The sequence below is a fragment of the Chionomys nivalis genome, chromosome 6, assembly GCF_950005125.1.
Source record: "Chionomys nivalis chromosome 6, mChiNiv1.1, whole genome shotgun sequence".
Taxonomy (NCBI): Eukaryota; Metazoa; Chordata; class Mammalia; order Rodentia; family Cricetidae; genus Chionomys; species Chionomys nivalis.
Genome location: NC_080091.1, coordinates 97,113,396 through 97,126,277, shown reverse-complemented (window position 1 = coordinate 97,126,277; position 12,882 = coordinate 97,113,396). Strand labels below are relative to the sequence as shown.

Genomic DNA, 12,882 nt, shown 5'->3' with positions numbered 1-12,882 from the left:
ACTGTGTTTAAGCTAGATTTCCTTCATGTATCAGCTAAGATAGTTTATCACAACTGACTGAATACAAAAGCAGTTGTGAATCTCAAAAAAACCAGAGTCTCTTTGGGAACAAAGATGAATGTGGGCATATTTCACTAAAAAACAAATCTTACTTAGGTTAGCACATAATGAACTTTTCATTGTAAATTTAAAATGAATTGATACAAGAGTGTTTTTTTAATTGCTTAGGTTTAATTTTTAATATAGTAAATATTGATAGAAGAAAATCACATAAATAAAAGTTCTTTGAGGCCTTTGCTTTTAACAATGGAAAGAGTGCTAAAGCCAAGTAGTTTGAGAACTGCTGGTCTTCTGGGCATGTCCAGCCTTTAGACATGAAAATGAATTCATATACAAGACTCTTGTCAACGGCTTCACAGATGACTAACAACAGAAAAAAAAATTAAGTTTGTAATTTTGTGTTGATCGACGTTATAGTTGTCCTTGGCCACACGTGGCCTCTGAGACACTGGTTAAATAGAACTTACCAGAAGCTCTCCTTAGTAGTGTCCAGAGGCAGCACTCACTTGGAGGAAAACTGTCCACAGCACACACTTCTCACCCAACCCAGAGAAGCAGGGAGAACATCCTCCCCATCTCAGTATTCCAGTTCACATGCCCTGCCTCTTCCTCTTTCCCATCCTAGGACCGCAGCCAGCCGGAGGTCACTGACAAGTACTTCCACGATGTGCCTTTTGAGGCCCACTTTGCTTCTGAGTTGCCCGAGTTCCATGTGGTCAGTAGCATGCCAGGTGTGGATGGATTCACCCTCAAAGTAGACGCCCTCTATAAGGTGACCGCCAGTTTCTTTTGATAAGTCTCTTGCCATGAGATCTTTATCCTTGTTATGAAACCTATCATTCACTCCCAAGTTTTCCCTATCCCCAGCAGACCAAAGCAAGGATAAAATCTTTTGATTTGCATTTGAGCATCTTTCATTGTCCATCAGTATATGGGCTGCTCTGATTCTTCTTGAATTCTTTTGAATTTCTAGCTTTGGGGCAGTCAAGTGGACCAGCAGATTTCACAGGCCTTTGGAAAACACCGAACAAAGTCACAGTGTCCAAGTTAGAGGGACGCAAGTGACTAGCACCACATAGGAAAGAAAACACCCAAGCAACAAACAAGACCTTCCAAGATTAGATTTTGCACTTTTTTTCTGTCTCCAAGTGGTTATTTATCCACAACCTTAGGTTTCAGAGTTTCTGGGCTGCTTTTTTGAAGTTATTTCAAAGCCGTGAAGTTCTCAGGCAAGCAGCTGAGGGGGCAATAAAGTACTCGATGGTCCTCCTCTGAGGGGTGATCTAGAAAGTATTCCAGTTCAGCAATTTTTGTCACGAAGCTGTATATTATGTTTAGAATTGTTTAGTGAAAATTTGTTGACTGACTTCATTTAACTGAAGTTCATCAGTAAATAGTAAGTTAGCATAAGGAGCAGTTGAAGGGCACAGAGAATATGGTAGTTAATAGTATTATTATAGTATTATTTCACTGCTATTAATAAGGACCAATAACTCATAAGCATAAGCTAAAGAGACCATGACAAATTCTTAGACTATTCCACATGAGTAGGGACAGTGAAAAGAATGTGTATAGCTGCCCCGAGATCACCGTAATCTGGAATAAAACAGAATCCCTGGTGCTTGATTTAGTTCCCTGTATCTTGGAACAAGGAGCATCCTTGGCAACCCTTAGTTGAGACCGTTTCTCTGCGCCCTGTCACAGCAGGTGTCTTCATTTCCTCCCATCCGAATGCTCCCAGATAACACGCTAGTCTCCCTGCCTCTCTCCTCTGCAGGTGGAAGCAGGGCACCAGTGGTATCTCCAGGTGATCTACGTCATTGGCCCTGACAGCATCTCGAGGCCCCGGGTCCAACGCTCTCTCACAGCCTCTCTGAGACGCCACCGAAGGGACCTGGTGGATCCCCGTGGCTGGTTGTCTCTTGATGACTCCCTCATCTATGACAACGAAGGAGACCAAGTGAAGAACGGCACCAACATGAAGTCCCTGAACCTAGATATGCAGGAGCCCATCGTAGCTGCCTCCCTGTCCCAAACTGGAGCATCGATTGGCAGTGCCCTGGCTGCTATTATGCTTCTCTTTCTGCTGTTGCTGGTGGCCTGTTTCATCACCAGAAAATGCCAGACACAGAAGAAGAAGCAGCCCCCAGAGGACACTCTGGAGGAATACCCCCTGAATACCAAGGTGGACGTAGCCAAGAGAAGCACGGACAAGGTAGAGAAGAACGTCAACAGACAGTACTGCACTGTGCGCAATGTCAACATCCTGAGTGACTGTGAGGGCTCGTATACCTTCAAAGGTGCTAAAGTCAAAAAAATGAATCTGGAAGTCAGAGTCCACAACAATTTACAAGACGGAACAGAAGTTTAACAAGAAGACCCATGTATAATTTTTTTTCTAAACTCATTTTGATAAAACAGGGAGAAATACTGGTATTTTTATAATCCTTCAGATTAAAAAAAAAGGGAAAGTTAGCTTTGAGTGGTGAACAGCACACATCGCATGCATAGAACTCACAACTGAGCTACCTCAGGAAATAGAACCACCGAGACCCCCAGGGTAGCGGAGCAGAGCTAGCTATACGCACAGGTCCCCGTAACAGTCTCAGTGGCTGCACAGCGCCACGCTGTAAGGCTGGGCACAGAAGTGCTTTAGGATTAGGACAGACACTGGACTTTTAGGTTTACCGGTCAAATCAAGAGTGCTGGACATAGTGTGGGTAGCAGATATCTGAGCATACAGAGCCTTTGTTTTTTTTTTCCTCTGCCCCCAGCTTTCTACTGTGTGGGCTTTTCTGGACTTCTGGGCAGCAGAGTACAGCCTGCTGACAGATTCCATTAAGAATTCTAATCGGTGCCACTTAGACATTTGGGCATTGTTTCCACTTGATGTCCTATGCATCCTGCCCTCTAAGTACACTTGGCTTCTCTAGAGATCTTTTTGAACGGGGATCTCAACATGCTTTAGACTGGAGTGCATGTCCATGCATACTTAAAATCGGGGAGGGCTCAAGTCAGGGCCCTGAAGAGTGCTGCAAAATACCACAGTTTTGGCGTGCCAGAGATGCTTTTACAAACCAGCCACATTTCCCCCGCTTCCCCAGACCTTCTGCGGTGCAGCAATGCAACAGGAACCCATGTGCTTTGGGTTTTTAGTTTTGTGAGTGTTTCTGAAAAGTAAGTAAATCATTTGAATAAGCAAGTTCACTAGAAGCTGGAGTGAAACCAGAGTTTATAGATACACATGGGGCCTGTTCGCTGTCTGTCACACAGCGCATAGAGGCACTGTCCCTGGCACTATAGTTCTGGGATTTCTCTCCGGGGGTTCTTTTCTGGTAGCTCAGGCGCTTTATTTCCCCATATCAGTTCACGACAAGGCCACAAACCTGTGGCTTTTACATAGCATAGTGTTCAAACATCAACTTGAATATTCTGCGTGTGGTGTGCACACAACTTGCCTTTTTTTCCTCTTCATTTCTACCTTACTGGCCAAACATTAGGCGTGCGCATTGTGTTTTCAGCCAGAGGCCCAGTCCCACAAGCCAGCAGTGAGTGCTGTTCGGATGCCTGGCACATCCTATCACTGAGCAAATATCACAGCATCTGCTTTGTGTTGTATTTGTATGGAAACGACCCAAACTCTTTGAGAACATTCCAGACTCCTCCCAAAATCTAGAATGAGTGAACCATGAGAAATGGACAGACAACTCTGCAGCCCCCAAGCTTGAGCACAGAGCCTGTGCCAGCCACACCTCGTTCTTCAGCAGTGCCTTGCCCGTTACCAGCATGCCTGGGATGTTTGCTGAGTGGGGCAAATGGATGGTGTGACGGATGAGTGGCAGCGAGCAGATGCAGGATGGAGATGAGCACGTCTGCTGGCAGTGTTACAGGGCATGTAGAAGTTCTCTCTGTTGTACTTGATTGGATTGGGAAATAGTCCTCCAATGGGGAGAGTGAGGGGGGAAGCACATTTTTAGGTGGGCATGACTGGTGGTGGTCCCAAGGAGGAAGGAATAGAAAAGACTGCAATCATATGTGAGCTGTGTGCTGGCATCTAGAACGGATTAGGGGGGAAGCCGATTTCACGTTCTGAGGGTAGTGTGGTGTGTTCGGGAGAGTGTGTGTTGGACTGAGCCCAGACGGACGCTCCTGGCTGCTCAGGTGCTGCTGCAAACCAGCTTCCATAATTCAGGGCAGAAATTCTGGAATAGCCTCAAGAATCTGGAATTGGTACCCATCTCATGTGACAAAGCTAGTGAGCCAGGCACTAAATCTCCAGGGCAACCAAGAAGGCTAGAGCAAGGACAGGGAGCTGGTCATCTGTAGAGCAGCTTCCCATCCCCACTTAGCCCCTTACTGCTCACACCTGGTGGGATGTTCACACATTAGAGGAACAAATTCCCATGGGCTCCCATGTGCTGCTCACACACACCTTCCTCCACAGCCGGTGGGACACGGATGGGTGAGGAGGTGACATAAAGAGCCCAGTGGGGGAAGGAGGACTGAACCCAGAGGCCTTCAGGTACAGGGTGGGAGTGACAGAGACAGCCTGTGCAGGCCCACAGGACATGGGCGTGGTTAACTCTCGAAGGAAAAGTTCCTGAGATTGCCCTGCCTCCCTGCCATCCTGCCTGGCCACTCCAGACGTTTATTAGAAGCCAGCTCTTCTCTAATGGATGCCCACTTTTTCCACAGGGAGTGTTGAGCGGTGCGAGGCTGAGATTTGCCCCATGGGTGTCGAACTGTTCTTTTCATTTGTGTTTTCTACTTCATCTTTGGGGTTGGGTAGTTTGATGACTACTGCGGATTCTATTTCAGTGAAAGCTCCGCTTTCCACGTTTCTTACTTATTCACGAATGCCTTGTGTGTGCTTTACTAACCTTTTATATCCTACCTTCAGGTGGGAAGGCACGGAAAAACTCTCAGCAAGATTGCTCCTTGCTGTCAGACGCTGGCTGGGAAGGTCAAAAGAAACAGTTGTCAGCACCGTTTTTCTGCCTTGCCTGCCCCCTTATTGTACCAGGGTCTTCTGAAAGCTCCTGCAGGTTCCTCCCTTCGGATAGGAAATTGTGTAGGAAAGCATTTGCACAGTCTTAACAATCACTCCCAGTCTCCTGTAGGTATTTGTTACCCCTGGTTAGTTCTCACCCGCTCAGACTGAGGAAAACATTTGTGGTGCTGTCAACCTGAGTTCTTGACCCTCAAGTGATTTTTTAATTTCCAGTATGAATTTGTGTGTTATGAATTTCTGATTTCTCCAATAACATATGCCACTATATAAATTTGTATCAATAATAAATGGCAGCCTGGTTGTCTGTTGTTTGCTTTACTCTGTTCTTTTTCCATTATTCATCTCGTTAGTATAGACTGCACTGAGCTGGCGCAACATTCTGCAACTCGAGGCTTTTTTTTAAGAGCAAAAGTAAACTAGTATTGAATCTGAAACATATTGACCTTGCTAAGAGCAAGATGCTGAATAAATTCATGTTCTCAGATCTAGCTTTGCTTTTGCAGTCCAAACAAAGAGAAATAACTTAATTTCCATGCGAATCCAGTAGGGTGAATGTTGTCTCTGAATCTTCTCAAGATCTCCGATACAGTGTGAGCATGGCTGTGCCCTTTTTGTTGCATAAGCAAAGGCTTGCTGAGTGCCCCAAATACCCGGGAGATAGTCGAATCTTCAAGCAAGAGTTTACTGGCTCGTGAAGGACACAATGGCAGAGACAGAATGGAAGTGAGCCCAAGCAATTTTGGCATTCTGCAAGCCTGCGCATTTGTGTGTCTTTACCCTCTGATAATATGAAAAACTGCCAAGGACAGCAATCAGCATGGCTCTGTGGGCACATTTGCAAACTCAGCAAGGCCTGAAAGCTTAGCACACTTTCATAAAACCCAGGGAAGGGATGCCATAGCCAAGCCCTTAAGTTATCAATGACCCCAGGGCCTAACTATCTTCATCTCCCCACACTGTCCCATTGTCACCCTTTGCCTAGCAGCAGACTCAGCTCTCGGGTCCTTGTCTGTGGAGCACATGGAGGAACAGGTCCAGAAACCAGTTTCTAAACTCTTGTGATTGGCTACAAAAATGCCCCTGAGACCTGCAATTTCATCACCGTAATGTTTAGGAATTGTGAGTGACAGAATATTCATTTCCATTTAGAACTTAAAATGGTTTGTATGATTTTTAGTGGAAAACTGATATCTAGACTATCTTACTATGTTCAGACACATGAGACTGAGGACTTTATAGGTCATGAGAAGTCCACGATATAGTTTAGTATGTCACCACTTAATTTCGGGATACCAGAGTGTCTTTTATAGATGCTTCCTCAAAATGAGCTGGAGAGAGAGCTTACAAGAGCTTATCAGAATGGTGCCTTGAGTAAATAGCCCGGTCACAGTCTAAGGACAAGGTCAAATGATGTATTGAGTTATGTCTGGAAAACACCAAGTACCGTGAACCCATCAGGATTTCCACCTCGACCTCATAACAACTCTGAGGCCGGTGCCCTAGATAATTTTCTTTGAAAATTTCAAACGCCAGAATCTCAAAGCCTTAACAAGGAGAAGAGTTGCTATAGGTATAACAAAAAATCAGTAGGAATTGGTTTAATACTGTGTCTCTTTAGCAGACAGAGTACTAGGTCCCCTCCTAAGTCCTATGACAGTTTGGGCCCTGATAACATGGGTTCCACCTTTGGAGCAGGTCTCAAAGTTGACACTCATGCCATTAGTACACTACTGGGAGCATTCAGTCGGGCTGGTTTATATCGTGGCTCACAGGGTTCAGATTGACATGAGGGGGATAGCTAACACTAAAAACCTCATTTAAAAAGTCACACGAAAACCTCTTACCAACTGTTTGCAGCTGATGCTGCACTGGCACCACAGAAGAAAGAAGAGTTGCTACAGCAGAAGCTTCCTCGAATACAAAACCATACATATGTTTGAATGGAGTTCCCCAGATAAGAAGACAAAGTCCCTGTTAGGTGCTACGGACTAACAAAAACAAAAACAAACAAAACAAAACCTCAGTGCTCCGTTACCTCTTTTGGAGTCGCTGGCCAGTGATTTTACTGTCCTGACATGACCTGTGCCTCACCTGTTCACACTTCCTTCTCCACGGCTCTTGGCAGTCACGGATCTTTGCACTATCTGCACAGTTTTGTCTTTTCCAGAGTGTCACAGAGGGGACATACCCCGTGATACACATTCCAGGTGTCTCCATGGCTTGATTGTTATCTGTTTTTAGCCTTGAGTAGAATTCCAATATATGATGTGCCACCGTCCACCGTTCCTCCACCTCCTGAGGGCCTCTTGGATGTTTTCATGTTTCAGCAGTTATGAAGGAAACTGGTGCAAACATCCATGTGTAGTTTTTAATGAATGCATGGATTCCACATTATTGGGACAAACTTCAGCAAGTGCAATTCCTAGATTATATAATTAGAGTATATTTACCTTTGTAAAAATCACCTAAATCATCTTCCACATGACTGGGCCACTTTTTATTCTGACCAGCAATCTGTCCCATGTGGGCAAGTGTGTTGTTGATAACTCTATGACCCTGGCCATTTGTTTCAAGTTTTCAAACCTGACAGCAGCACCACCCACAGGGGTCAGTGGGTAAAGGTACCTGCCACTAAGCCTACCATCTGGGCTTGCATGCCATTACACTCGCATACCCCATCTAAGCTCACATGCCATTGCACACATACACATGCACACACACCATCTGAGCTCACATGCCGTTGCACACACACAAGCATCACACACATACAACACACACCATCTGAGCTCACATGCCATTACATACACATACCCAATATGAGCTCACATGCCATTGCACACATGCAAGCATACATGCACACAGCATTTGAGCTCACATGCCATTGCACACATGCAAGCATACATGCACACACAGCAATTGAGCTCACATGCCATTGCATACACACAAGCATGCATATATACACACACACCATTTGAACTCACTATTGCACACACACATATACACACACCATTTGAGCCCACATGCCATTGCACACACACATACACATACTCACAGATATGCACACATAGGCCCACACATAAATAATGCAAAAATAAAAACTAAGAGTTCATAAATAGTATTATATTGTACTACTACATAAATATTTGGAACTATATTATGTCTAAGATTACATATGATGACTGGATATAACTATGCCCCAATGTGGTTCCTGATTCAGTCCTGCACAGACGTAGAGTAACACCAGGGCTGGATTTACTACTGACCATTGTCCACTAACTTGGCTCATGGGTAAATTTCCTCCTCACTCAACTCGCCTAAGCTTGTTTCCTCTTCCGTACATTCTTTATGTTTTGTTTGTTGCTGTTGGTGGCGGTGGTGTTGCCGTTGTTGACGGAGGTCATGGTGTGTGCATGTATGTGTGTGCTATGTTGGTTGTGTGTCTGAGCATGCAGACACCAGAGCAGTATGTCTTCCAGCATTGCTTTCTGCTTTATTCCCTCAGCACAGAGTCTCCCTCAGAACCAGAAGTTTACCATTTTAGTTAGATGCTGCATACTATAAACAACTTGGAGGTAAGTAAAAGAATGAATGTAACTCCTTATCTTCAAAGTCGATAACCGTCAGCTTTCCCTTCTACCTCCTCCCACACACAACTACTCCTGACTTCCCAGCATTAAGTTCATGTCTTAGGGCAAGGGTTCTCAACCTGTGGGTCGAGACCTCCAGTGAGGCTCAAACAACTTTTCACAGGGGTTACCTAAGACCATCGGAAAATACACATTTTTACGATTCATAACATTAGCAAAATTACAGTTAGGAAGTAGCAACGAAAATAATCTTATGGTTAGGGGTCACCACAACATGAGGAGCTGTATTAAAGGGTTGCAGCGTTAGGAAAGTTGAGAACACTGCCTTAAGGCTTCTACTGCGGGGATAAAGTACCAAGACCAAAAACAACTTGAGGGGTCTATTTCAGCGAACACTTGCACAGCACATTCCATCCCCAAAGGGAAAGAAGCAGAGGGCGGGAACCTTGAAGCAGGAACTGGTGCAGAGCCCAGGAAGGAACGCTAATTCCTGTCTTGCTCGCCAGGACGCCTCAGTCCAGAAGCACCCGGGAGCACCAGCGCAGGGGTAGCACCACCCACAACGGACTGGACCCTCCCACCTCAGTCACCGATTAAGAAAAAGGCTTGCCTACAGCCCCATCTTATGGAGGTTTCCTTCTCCCAGATGATTATGGCTAGTGTCGAGTTGATAAGATTGACCATTATACTGGGATTTTAATTTTTATTTTCCTTGACATAGTGAGGTTTCCAATGCCTTTAGAATACCACGGTGCCTCCCCAGCGCTAATACTCACCCGGGAGTCAACAGGCCTAACCGTGGGGACTCCCCAGATTCCTGCGCTCCAAATCTAGCTCCGCTCTTCTTTCAGTGTGACTTGACCTCCCTTGCCTTTGTATCTCCTTACTTGTAAAACGGGGATTAGAGTCTAAAAAACAGCATCCACTTTGTAGAGTGGCTATTATGCAGGATTTAGAACGGTGCCTGCCACGAAGTACCCGCTAGGTTAGTGTTACTTAGAGTACCTGTGAGGAACTCTGAATTCACGATGTCTAGAAACAAGCCAATCCCTGAAGAAATAGATAGAAGGTAGTGGGAATAAAGACGGAGGAAAGGTTTGAGTACAGGGGATAGGGTGGCTGGGGCGGGGGAGCGTGATGGGTGAGTCAAGGCAGAGCTCCCAGCTCCCAGGGACTCTTTCTGGCGGGGCCTGGGCGGCCACTGGGTGGAGGAAGGAGGAGGGGCTGCGGAAGGGCGCAGTCGCGGTCTGGTCGCCATCCAGACCAGCCCGGAGCGACAGCCGAGCGTACACCTTCCCGCAGCTTCTCCCTCGGGTTCGCGGCCGCTGCGCCTAAGGGTAAGTTTCCCACGCCCTCCCTGCTGCGCCCACGGGGCAGCAAATCCCAGCCTCTTCCGTCCGCGACGTCCGCGAGCGCAGCTTGGTCCCCGCACTCTCCCCTCCCTGTCTCTCCCCCCAACCAAGCCCACTTCCCTTCCCCTTCGGTCGGAATGGAGGAGACTGAACCCGGCCACCAATGTTGGAGGAAGTTACTAAACTCCGGGTCTTGGTGACCCGAGCTCGCTTCCAGGGGATCCAGACCCGTCGGGCCCTTCATTCCTAAAAGTCTTGGAAACATTTGAAAGAAGAAGAAGGGGAAGGGGCGGGCCTCGGAGCCTCTACTCGGAGTTCTGTGTTGTTGAGAACTTTATCCCCACCCTTCCTATGAGCTCACGAGTGCAGTTTGTATTACTTTTATTTTTTAGAGGCAGGAGAAAGGTGAATTAGGGTATCGGACATGGAGAGTTGGGGAAATTCGGTTTTCTCTGGAAAAAAAAAATGTTTTCTGAGTGTACAGCATTCTTCCCCTAGATATGAATCACTCCCCTGGCCTTTGACTCAGCAGGTGAGGCATCCAGGTAGGTTGCAAATGACCATATATAGAAGTTCTGGGTCCCTGGAGCCCCTCTGCTGATAAAAGTTGAGCAAGGGACAAAATTCTTCTCCAGGAGGCTTGTGCAAGAGAAGGGTTTCTGCCCCGGAAGAAACTTCAGTTTCTACTCCTAACAAATATCATTAAAAAATAGACTAAAAGGTTTTTCTGTGGAAAATTGTTACTGGCTTTCCTGAAGGTGGAAAATTTCAGATTGCCCAGAAAGGTAATTTTAAACTGTATGGAAAGTTAGCTGTTCCTACTGAGAAATCTGTAGACCTGAGAGCTGGAGGAAGTACAAGGAAATTATGTAGCCACAAATTCCCTTTCCGGAAGGATGTGTTTAAAGTTCTCCTGTTAGGTCATTTGGCTTCCACTATGGAGTAATTCTTTACTTTTTAAACGCTTAGAGAGTGGTTTAGTAATACTCTTTAGTAATTTACAGATTATATTGGATCAATAAGCACTAGGCATCAGTTAGGTCAGGGACTGCAGGGCATGGGATTAGTGTCCATTTCTTTGGGATCTGGATGCCTGGGCTCAGTAGGATCAACCCAACAGCTCTGTGGCGGGAATTTTGTCCGAACTCTCTGTGCCTCAGCGTCTTCCTAGGCAAAGCAGAGATGTTCCTACTTATGATGCCTCCCTAACTCACTTGCATATGCTGAGGCTTATGTTTAAATCACTGAATGCATTTTCCCCATGTACACCAGGGAATAAACATTGCACAAATCCCCAGCTTTGTGGATCACATTCCAGTATTTTTCCTATCACCTGGCACATAGTAAAACAAAGATACTGGCTGGCTTCATAATGTATCTTTTTTTCAGTACCAGCATCAGCTGTCTCTCTGTTTAACAGATGAGGAAATTCTGACTCAAACTATGTTTCACTTTAAGAGATGTGTTAGTTTCTTCTCAGTGTGACAAAAATACCCAGAGAGAAACAATATAACTGGAGGAAAGGTGCCTTTTAGCTCATGGTTTTAGAAGTTTTAGTTTAGTTCTGGTCATCTGGCTCCATTGCTAAGCTCTCTTAGATGAGTCAGGACATACTGGCAACGGGAGTCAGTGGTGGAGGAGGAGGCCCACCTTGTGCAGCCAAGAAGCAGAGAGCAGGAGAGGGTGGCCCCAGGGGCAAATGGAGACCTGTAAGGCACACTGTCATGGCCCTCCTCTCTTAGGGAGTCTTACCCCTTAAGTTTCCCTCATTTCCCAGATGCTCATTAAATTATGAAATCAACAATGGGTTGGTCTGCTGCCAAGGTTAGAGGGACCAGTCAGGATCTCTGAACACTGCTGTGTTCAAAACCAAAATAGAAATTCCTTTCCTATATGACAACAGGAAGCAATCTTCTATCATACCCACTGCATACTATATGGAGAGAGACAGAGGGGTCGGACTCTAACCAGAGAGCTGGCTGCTTAGGGCACAGAGAACGGGCAAAGTCAGGGGCTAAATATCTTCAGGAGCTATTAATATGATTTCCTGTTGAACTTTGCCCTTGAGCTGCCATTGAATTTTTAGAATATTTTGTTGCCAGGATGGGTGGGAGCAGGTCATATTTATTTCTAAATCAATCCCGGAGACACGCCAGCAGGCCTGAGTAATGTCTACTCTGGCTAGTGTGCCTGGCTCCAAGGAAGAGGCCTTTTCACATCTGTGCCTACTTGGGACTAGCCTGGCTTCCTCAAAGACTGGAGATGGATATTTTTAGCAAGCTGCATAGGCTTGGACTTTGGAAAATGTTCAGGCCAGTTGGGATTATCTTGGTTTGGGGTGAGGAACAACTTCCTGAGTGTTTGTTTATTCTTTTCTTTTTCCTTGTTATGATGTCACTCTGTCCAGGTTAAAAGAAATCAGTAATAGACACAGGTGATCCTTCTGTTCCAGCTTCTCATAAGCTCAGACTACAGACATGGGCACTGCCCTGACAACTAGGTTTAAATAAGTAAAAAGAGGCTTCCAGAAAGTATTCCTATATTATGTGGAAGTGGAGAACTACATTTTTCTTATCTTAGAGCCCTCAAGGGTCCAGGTCCAACCCACCCCCCTTGTGATGCTGTAAGGCCTAGGGAATTGGGTGGTGAGGGGAAGACACCGGAGCGCCTCCCTTTGACCACACTACTGAAATGGTGGTCTTCAAAGACTTAAATCTTCCCCAGAAGTCTCATGCTGAGGAAAGGAAGGGGAAGTCAGACAACTTGTCTCCCAGGAAGAGATTTTACAAAGTTTTAACAACTTATGGGACAAACTGGAGCCACAGCAGTAATGGCAGGCCCCTGCCTTGGTCAGGCAGCGCTGCTGGACTGA

The 12,882-nt window shown here is 45.9% G+C and overlaps 2 protein-coding genes across 2 annotated transcripts in view; both read left to right on the top strand.

Moving 5' to 3' along the window:
• Positions 1-5,371, top strand: part of Fras1 (Fraser extracellular matrix complex subunit 1) — a 350,600-nt gene extending 345,229 nt beyond the window's left edge. Inside the window, exons 72-73 of the mRNA XM_057772897.1 lie at positions 686-832; positions 1,838-5,371. Of these exons, the coding sequence (XP_057628880.1) occupies positions 686-832; positions 1,838-2,431 (741 nt within the window). The 3' untranslated portion in view covers positions 2,432-5,371. The remainder of the gene's footprint in view (positions 1-685; positions 833-1,837) is intronic.
• A 4,514-nt stretch (positions 5,372-9,885) lies between these two features.
• The window catches only part of Anxa3 (annexin A3), a 47,781-nt gene continuing 44,784 nt past the window's right edge, over positions 9,886-12,882 (top strand). Inside the window, exon 1 of the mRNA XM_057771885.1 lies at positions 9,886-9,995. The gene's annotated coding sequence lies outside the window, so the exon portion shown is untranslated. The remainder of the gene's footprint in view (positions 9,996-12,882) is intronic.